Genomic DNA, 9,764 nt, shown 5'->3' on the forward strand with positions numbered 1-9,764 from the left:
TTCTTTCTTTCTTTCTTTCTTTCTTTCTTTCTTTTCTTTCTTTCTTTCAACAGAGTCTCCCTCTGTCACACAGGCTGGAGTGTAGTGGTGCGATCTCGGCTCACTGCAGCCTCCACCCCCTGGGTTCAAGCGATTCTCATGCCTCAGCCTCCCAAGCAGCTGGGATTACAGGCGTGTGCCATCACACCTGACTAATTTTTGCATTTTTAGTAGAAATGGGGTTTCACCATGTCTCCCAGGCTGGTCTTAAGCTCCTTACCTCAAGTGATCTGCCCACCTCAGGCTCCCAAAGTGCTGAGATTACAGGCATGAGCCACTGCAACTGACTTGAACTATTTTTTTTTTATAGCCTGTAATTATTTATTGTCCAGATGGCATTTACATTTTTTCTCATATATGTGTGCTTTGTCTCCTGTTAAACTTTTAAGGGATTGGTGGGCATGAATTGTTTATTATATTTCTCTTGACTACCTCCAAAGTACTACACCCATAGTAGATTACCACTAAATGTTTATTACATGGATGAAACAAGTGATAGCACTGATAAACTGATAGGTAATTATCTAAATGTATGCATTTACTAAACAATGGACAAATCAAGAGAGGACTAAGCATTACTATTGGTGAGTTCTAGTTCCAAATTATCATGGCATCTTTCTTTAGAAAATAATAAGAGATAAATGATAAGCTATAAACTATTAACAATCCTGAGATCTGGGTTCTAATCCCTGCTCTAGCATCATTTAACGTGGAGGCCTTGGGCAAGTAATTTTTTCTTTTAGAATTTTTGTTTCCTCATCTGGAATTGAATAGGTAAATTTCAAATATCGAAATCATTTGTTCATTAATTCAATACATATTAAGCATCTTTTAAATGCCAGGCAGTGTTCTAGATAAAAAGGATAAAAGCATGAATAAGAGAAAGTCTCTGCCCTCCTGTACATTGTAGTTCATATTTGGTATAATTTGATCCTCATCTTAGTGAAATAGAGAGGAATAAACACTAACATTTTAGAGATTGAAAAATAAAGGCTTCCCTGCTGGCATCAAGTAAGTCTGTATGAAGTTAAGCCTGGAACTGAAGTGTCCCAAATCTAATCAAGTGAACTAACCAGGAGACAACAATTTTGCAAACTCTCCCTAAAGTAAACAGTTGGCATAAAGTTAATTTAGTAGAGTCCAGATATGTGTACCGGCACCATATCAGCTGCCACATTGGCCTCATTTCAACAGGAATTTTGGCTTCTTTTACAGATAATGTCATGGTTTGCATTGCAAGCTATTCTTTAGGAAAATAGTAAGCATTTGTTGCTTTCGAATTTAGTAGGGAATCACCCCTAGTTCCTTTTAGCTTTATTACTGGAATAAGGTTAACTTTAAAGGATATGGTAACATTTCTCATTTAATAGATGAGAAAATTAAACAGTTACTTGCCAAACAACTCCTTCTTTTCTTTTTGCCCTCCTACAGGTGGCTTTTCTGATGTTTATCTCTTGATGTGTATTGTATCCTCTAGATTTTCATTCATTTTATTAAACATAATATTTTCTAAGTCTGCTTTAAAATTTGCTTTCTTTTAAAATAACTTCCCGAGTAAAATAATTTAAAAGGCAATATCATGCAGGATTATTTGTATAAATCACAGGTTTTCTTACTAGGAATCTTATTCTTTGATTCACAAACCTTGTTGATGAATCAATATAACCTAAGTACACAAGTAAGAATCCTTGTCTTTGAGATTTTGCGAAGACTCCCAACAGATTGTAAGCTCCATGAAATCAGGGACTATGTCTGCTTTCCCTACTGTTTTTTCCCTAGTGCTTATCATAGTGCCTGGCATATAGTAGGTGCTTAATAAATGTTGTACATTATTAAATGATTTTTAAACTGACATGGTATCCTAATATAATTGAAAATGAAGCACCTTGATACTGGAAGAGATTGTTAATTAAACACAATTCTCACAATACTCATTTTACAGGTATGAGGGCTTGGATCATGCATTACAGTGTGTTGATTACATCAAGGTTGATGGACAAAATATTGGATGCAGATTTCCCTATTTGGAGTCATCAGACTATAAAGATTTCTATATTTGTGTTAATGGATCATCAGACACCAAGCCTATCAGATCCAGTTATTTCACTTTTCAGCTTCAAAATATAGGTGATGTAAACCAACAAACAACTTCAAATTCATTGTTTCTAGTTTAGGCTGTTTACAATCACTTGAGGGGGGAAAGAGAAAAAGGGAAGGAAGGAGAGAGAGACATCGACAGAGAGACAGAGACCTATGGAAATGCAAAGACAGAAAAATGAGAGTCAGCAGAGTGTATGAGGAAGCTCTTATTAAATATATAAGGATGAAAGATAAGGAATTGAATAAAGGTTAAAGTATCGTTTTCATTTAGAACTCACAATGTTATTTTCCATCTTCAGTTTATCTGCTATACAGTAATTTTGTCTAGTGTTAGTGATGGAATAATTATGAAGACACTTCTTCCCAGGCCTCAATAGACAAATGACTGGATATTTATTGAGTCTATATTTTCAGTTCTAATAGTTATGAGACTGATGGGTTCTAGAGTCTTCCAGACCTGGCTTTAAATCTTAGATCTACCATTTTTCCAGTTATGTGACTTTGGGCAAGTTACTCTGTTTCGATTTCCTTATTAGTATCATGAGAATAATAGAGGACCACCGCATAGGTTTATTGTGAGACATGAATGAGATTATGATGTAACATCCTTGGTACTTACAGTGTCTGAAATAGCGTACGCATTAAATAAGGGTTATCTATCTGTAAAAGTAGTAGTATTACTGATTGTGGTTGTTATTTCTAATGCTACAAAATGGAAAATGGTTGTAATGATTTGGGTCTTCGAACTTTTCTCTTGGACTTATATATTTGTCTGTGAGTGACTTGTCAAAAATGAGTTTCCAAAATAACCAAGTTAGTTAAGAAACTCATCTTGGTTGGCAAGCAACTTTGATTTTAATACACATCATAGGGAATATTACCGAGCCACTTGGTTTATCCCTAGACGTTTCTGTTACCAGATGTCCCTAGCTTTGAATAAAGGCTACTGCTAAACTTCAACAATCTCTGTGTTGAAATGGTTCCCTTTTGCTTTTCAGTTAAACCTTTGCCGCCAGTCTGTCTTACTTGTACTCAGGAGAGTTTACATGAAATTAAACTGAAATGGAGCATACCTTTGGGACCTATTCCAGCAAGGTGTTTTGTTTATGAAATTGAGATCAGAGAAGATGATACAACCTTGGTGGTATGAATATTGCATTTACTTGGGAAAATCATAACTACAGCCTTTTAAATAAAATAGCAAATGTGAGAACCAAAATCAGTTGCGTTCACGTGAGGGAAAGAACATGACATGTATCTTAGTTCAATCTCTAGAAAGCCAAATAAACAAATGGACAAAAGTATAATGAATGATACCAATTTTAAAGTTACATAGGAACTTTGAGATTATCTAGTCACTTGTTTTCAATTTTGTGTCAATAAAGTTACTGAAGGCTTAAGATGGATTGTGGAGAGGCCTCAAGTAAAAGCAAAACAAAATTAAAAAAAAAGAAGCCACAAAGACTACTTATGGAGGAAAACCATCAGGTCAAAATTCCAGTATGGCAGGCTTACAAGAGAATTGCTTGTACCAGGCAAGAAGGGCTGGCTGGGGAATTAGGCGATGGTTGCAAGACTAATTACTGCCATCAGCACCAACAATGTGGTGATACCTTTAATCACATGTTGTTATGTATTATTTTTCCTTATTAGTTTCCAGTTTAGAGAGTGGTAGAGAGAAGTTAGTGAGCCGGTAGTTCTAATTCATTCCTTTCATATACAGATAAGAAAACTCATTGTTGAATTGACATATAGATCCCAGGTATGTAAATTCACTTACAATCAAATTATGCAGCTAGAACTAGATTTCAGATCTGATTCCCAGTCCACTTAAGTCTACACTACATTATGCTGATTCCTAAGATAAGTTATGCCAAAGGAAAAGCTATTATATTGAATGAGAAAAATTATTGAGCTCTTTGAAATGCAAAATTGAAATCATTGCTTCAGTGATTTTTTAACTCTGAGATCACCCAGCCTTGAGAGTCTCATAACTGTAGCAATAGTTTCATACCAAGCCATGAGCACTGTTATACAGGTTTTGTTTCCTTATTCTTATTCCAAGCCCTAAGCATTGTTATGTAAGTTTTCCTTATTCTTTTTAACAATCAGAATAAGGAAATAAGAATAAGGAAAAAAGAAAAACCTATATATTAATATATGAACTCTATAGTTTCCATAGTAATAACATTCACATGCTGGCTCTCTGTGTTTTGGTAACTGAGTGTATGTAGCATCTTCCAGTTCATAGAATCTGGGAAATTTGACACTAGTCCACATACTGGGTGTTATATACACCAAAGCTACCTAGGAATTTTGCCCTCTCACACATGCTGTCCTTCATGGTAAGTGATCCATTATCACTGTAGAAATAAAATATAGATAAAGAAGGGAAGAAACAATGATTTGAAAACCCTCACTGTATAGAGAGCTAATTACTGCTGAGAATATGCATTTCTAGTCTTTTGATGCATAGATTTTATGTAATAAAACCCACTTTGAAAGGGACAGATATGGAACCTGTCTAGTTGCAACTAGATCAAATAATGGCATCTGATTTTGTCCTTGGCTTTCAGACTACTACAGTTGAAAATGAAACGTACACCTTGAAAATAACAAATGAAACCCGACAATTATGCTTTGTAGTAAGAAGCAAAGTGAATATTTATTGCTCAGATGATGGAATTTGGAGTGAGTGGAGTGATAAACAATGTTGGGAAGGTATGAGCTAAAAGAACAGTAACTAAATAATAAGCTATTTGCTAGCAAAATTAATTTTCTTTCAGTGTGTTTTGTAATTACAAAAGTGAAAGACTTTCCCATATAGTCTATGAACAGAGAGGATAATTTAGCAAGTGCTTCAATTGAACAAAGATTTATTAAAAGTCTAATATTAATTCAGTTAGGACTAGAAATATTGTTATACCTCTATTATCAACATTCTTGTTTTTCTGTCAATATAGATAATATGCTCATTCTTTTGAGGAATTAGCATGAGCATATTTTAATCAATATTTTCTTATGCTTTCAGTATTCAAGAGAACAGAAATCTTAAAGCAAGTATAGATCAGCATACATTTGTTTCTGAGTGTCTAATACTATTCCGAAGGACTACTTTTCTAATTCAGAGGCCATGATTAGTAATATACGTATTCATTCCATTCACTTCCAACACTAATTTAAAGTGATTTATGATAAAGGCATTAAAATTCCATAGCAATATAAACTAAAAAGCCTAAAGAATGAAGTAAAATATGATTGTGCTTCACAATATACTAGCTTTAAGAGTAGAAATTACCAATAAATGTTCAAATTGAAAGAAATCAACTCAACATTGCTCTTTCAGGTGCATAGATAGAGATGCAGCTATTAATACATATGCTGATGTTGATACAGATGGATACTGGCATATCTATCAATCATTCATCTCCTTTCAAGTTGTTCCACTATAGTGGAATCTCTATTATCTCCCTACGAATATAGTGGTATCATTGATCCCTTTCATTCGTCAAATATTTATTAAGCACCTACTATGTTTCAGACTCTTTTCAAGCATTGGAGATATGGCAGTAAATAAATCTCTACCCTCAGGGAACTTATATTTTATTTCCAATTGGGTAGATATAGGCAATAAATGAGAAGTCTAAAATATTATATAATCACTAAGGATTATGGAGAAAAAATAGCAAAACAGTGGAAAACTCAACTAAGAGATATACGGAATCAGAAAGAAGACTTACTAATTTCATATTTTTCATTTTTGTCACTGTTTTAAAAAATCAGGAAGCTCTAAAGTTATGTCCTGAACTATATCTTGTCATTAGTCAATGCATTGTATAAAGTGGATATAGCGAGATTTTAGCCATGTCCTCAAAAAATATATTATCTTCTGTATTTTACATGCAATCTTATCAGTGATAGTGATGCCTAAGATTTCTCTTGCTTTGAGGGAAATCTTTTCCTTTTTTTTTTTTTTTTTTGATACGGAGTCTTGCTCCATCACCCAGGCTGGAGTGCAGTGGTGTGATGTTGGCTGTCTGCCACCTCTGCCTCCTGGGTTCAAGCAATTCTCATGCCTTAGCCTCTTGAGTAGCTGGGATTACAGGCGTGCACCACCACGCCAGGCTAATTTCTGTATTTTTAGTAGTGACGGAGTTTCACCATGTCAACTAGGCTGGTCTTGAACTCCCGGCCTTAAGTGATCTGCCCACCTCTGTCTCCCAAAGTGTTGAGATTACAGGCATCAGCCACCGTGCCCGGCTCTCTTCATAGAATCTTAATGACTTTGAAATTAGAAACAAGGAATTTCTTGAGTTCCATGTGGTCTCAGTTCTTTAGGACATTTCTTATTGGATGTTTCAAGTTTTAGAAAAATAGGACAATAATATTTTTGGAAATTAGAGTATGTCCTCTTCAGGATTGACTCTGTATGGGGAAAGGCAGTAGAACTTCAGGAAAGGAGCTTCCTGCCTTCCCACTGTTAATTTTGCATGACAGATAACTTATATCAGTAATTTCTCTGGATTATATTCTTGTAAATATTCTCTGAACATGTGAATTTGACCGATAATTTTCTAGTAGAAAATAAGATTGTGAGGAAATAGGACAAAGAAAAAGGTGGGATCAAGGGATGTTTGTAGATGTCTGGCTAAGATTCAAGATCTTTTATATTACTCCAAAACAAGCGAGAGGTACTAGTTTGGGGAGACCAAACTTCATCTGCTTTTTAAGTTTGCCTAGTGATTGCTCATTTCTTACTATGCATAAGAACCATTAAAACTCCATCCCTAAAATAAAAAAGCAAAATAAAAAAGAAAAGAAACACCTTATTCCTCCCTTTGGGCTTTAAAACATGAGACAACTTTAAAAAGGTAACCTTAAAAGATGATTTCCATTACTCACACAGGAATTTGTATTGAAGGATACCTCTTGCTCGGTACAGTATCCTAATATCTAAGTACACGTTTGACTTACTGAGAGTTAAGAGACACACGCGACATGTTTGTTTATTTTGTCATTTCTAAATGGAGAATTCACAAGGTCAAATATAAACAAATCCATATCAGGAAATAAGAATTGTGTTTTGAGAAGTTATTTTGCTAAGTGAAAATAAGACATGTCACAGTTCAGTTAAGTACTTTTCTGTATAAAAAGTGCACAAATGAAAGGAATGCTATACTCAAACACAATTGTGGTATTTATGCACTGGCAAATATGACAGCAGTTTCCAAGTTTAACTCAGTCCTTAACTATTTATAAAATAATTCAGTTTCAAAAATAGTGATAAATGTATAACACTTCCTCTTTTTGTGTGATTTTTAATCCTAGTTGAAGAACTATTGAAGAAAACTTTGCTACTTTTCTTGTTACCATTTGGTTTCATCTTAATATTAGTTATATTTGTAACCGGTCTGCTTTTGTGCAAGCGAGACAGCTACCCGAAAATGGTAAGATGTGTAACATTATGATGTTTAGCCTGAGATGGGAGATTTTTTAAATTTTCTGCACTTAGAACTGATGGAGCTACATTTTATAATTTTGCTTGTTCACTGTGGGTGTACAATTGATTCCATATGGATCATTATATTATCTTCAGAAAATACAGTAATTTTAAAAAATTAATCTTACAAGACTACATTTTGAGGTGGATTTACTTTTGTCAAAATCAAACTTTAGAACATGAAATACTATTTGACCCTAGACTAGACAATGGTATACAGAAAGAGTTACAAGAGAAAAGCAGGATTGGGAGAAAGAGAAGAGTGAATGAAAATGGTCATAGACTGAAACACATATTACCAGTGTGCCACAGGCACAAGAACACATACAAATGATAAAACATGGTGCCTGTCTTTGGAGCACACACTCAAGTTAAGGGAGACAGGATCCATATGAAAAAATACAACCTTTGAGATGATTTTAGATGATTGCCATTTGAGTCTTGCAGATAATGCTATAGAATTTCAGGAAACAGTAAGACCACTGTGGGTTGGGGGGCTTTAAGGAGGAATTGTAACCTGGAGAAAAATATCTTTTTGGGACAGGGTCTCATTCTGTCAGTCAGGCTGGAGAGGAGTGGTGCCATCATGGTTCACTGCAGCCCTGGTATCTGGGGCTCAAGCAATCCTCCTGCCTCAGCCTCCTGGGTAGCTGGGACTACAGGCATGCACCACCATAGTGGGATTCCATTTCTATAAAAAATGTAAACATTAGCCACTATGCCTGGCTAATGTTTACATTTTTTATAGAGATAGAGTCCCGCTGTGTTGCCCAGGCTGGTCTCGAACTCCTGGGCTCAAACAATTCCTCCCACCTTGGCCTCCCAAAGTACTGGGATTACAGGTGCCAGCAACTGTGCCTGGCTGAGAAAAATATCTCAATGCCATACCTTTCAAGATAGAGAGAAAAGTGAATGTGTATAGAATATTTCACTTTGTTTGCTGAATGCTCTTGTGCTTATTCTCTGAGTTGTTAATCTTCAGTGAAATAGTTTGTGTTATTAATGATGATTTGTTAATAACAGATTTCTTTCTACATTCCAGAATTTTTCTGTGATAGATGAAGACTTTCCATATCAAGAGACATGGTATTGACTCACCAGTTTCCAGTCATGGCCAAATGCTCAATATGAGTCTCAATAAACTGAATTTTTCTTGCAAATGTTGAATACGTCTTATTTTAAAATGTTGTTGTATTTAAATAGGCTTTTGAGTACTCAAAGCCTCAGCTAGTAGTACATTTTCTGGATTCTATTAACAGTTTCTTTTCTTATAAATTCATAGTGAGAGTGCTGCATGTAGAGAAATCAAGGTATGAGTCAGGTTTTATATTTATGATGTATTAATACAAAAAAGTGACTTCACAGATTGCACTAAGCCACAGAGATATTGTCAAATTTTGGAAAATTAGATTCTAGTTTTTGTTGTTGTTTGTTTTAAACTGCACTTGGGATGAAAGTGCACAGTATGAATAAAACTGTTTGGCTTTAGGCCAGGCGTGGTGGCTCATGCCTGTAATCCCAGCACTTTGGGAGGCCAGGGTGGGCGGATCTCCTGAGCTCAAGAGATCCAGACCAGCCTGACTAACATGGTGAAACCCTGTTTCTACTAAAAACACAAAAAATTAGCCAGATGTGGTGGTGCGCACCTGTAATCCCAGCTACTTTGGAGGCTGAGGCAGGAGAATTGCTTCAACCTGGGAGGCGGAGGTTGCAGTGAGCCGAGATCGTGGATTCCAGCTTGGGCAATAAAAGTGAAACTCCGTCTCAAAAAAAAAAAAAAAAAGTGTTTTGCTTTAAAAGTAACCTGTGAAAGTATTAGGAAGCAAGAAGTTTTAAATACATTCATAGTCCTAAGTATCTTCTTTGCGCTTCATGAAGAGAAATGTGTGAGGAATGCAGCGCTTAAAAGGCTAAAAGTAATAGATTAGGAATCACATTTGAAAAAACTGGAAGTCACAAACTACACAGTAAAATTTGAGAGTTTCCCTATACTTTCTGATGGTGTGTGTTTTTGGTTCACAGACCAAAAGGCACAAACCTCTGAAATTAGTAAGAACCTTTTTAAAAGGACAATCCACTTTCAGGGTATATGACAAACTAGGTGTCGATAATTGCTTTAAAACTT

The 9,764-nt window shown here is 35.3% G+C and overlaps 1 protein-coding gene across 1 annotated transcript in view; it reads left to right on the forward strand.

Annotated features, from left to right (window-relative positions):
- The window catches only part of IL13RA2 (interleukin 13 receptor, alpha 2), a 38,183-nt gene extending 29,387 nt beyond the window's left edge, over nucleotides 1-8,796 (forward strand). Inside the window, exons 8-12 of the mRNA XM_011957540.1 lie at nucleotides 1,982-2,166; nucleotides 3,138-3,283; nucleotides 4,716-4,860; nucleotides 7,468-7,586; nucleotides 8,630-8,796. Of these exons, the coding sequence (XP_011812930.1) occupies nucleotides 1,982-2,166; nucleotides 3,138-3,283; nucleotides 4,716-4,860; nucleotides 7,468-7,586; nucleotides 8,630-8,656 (622 nt within the window). The 3' untranslated portion in view covers nucleotides 8,657-8,796. The remainder of the gene's footprint in view (nucleotides 1-1,981; nucleotides 2,167-3,137; nucleotides 3,284-4,715; nucleotides 4,861-7,467; nucleotides 7,587-8,629) is intronic.
- Nucleotides 8,797-9,764: the final 968 nt, after the last annotated feature.

The sequence above is a fragment of the Colobus angolensis genome, unplaced genomic scaffold (genome assembly GCF_000951035.1).
Source record: "Colobus angolensis palliatus isolate OR3802 unplaced genomic scaffold, Cang.pa_1.0 Scaffold446, whole genome shotgun sequence".
NCBI lineage: Eukaryota > Metazoa > Chordata > Mammalia > Primates > Cercopithecidae > Colobus > Colobus angolensis.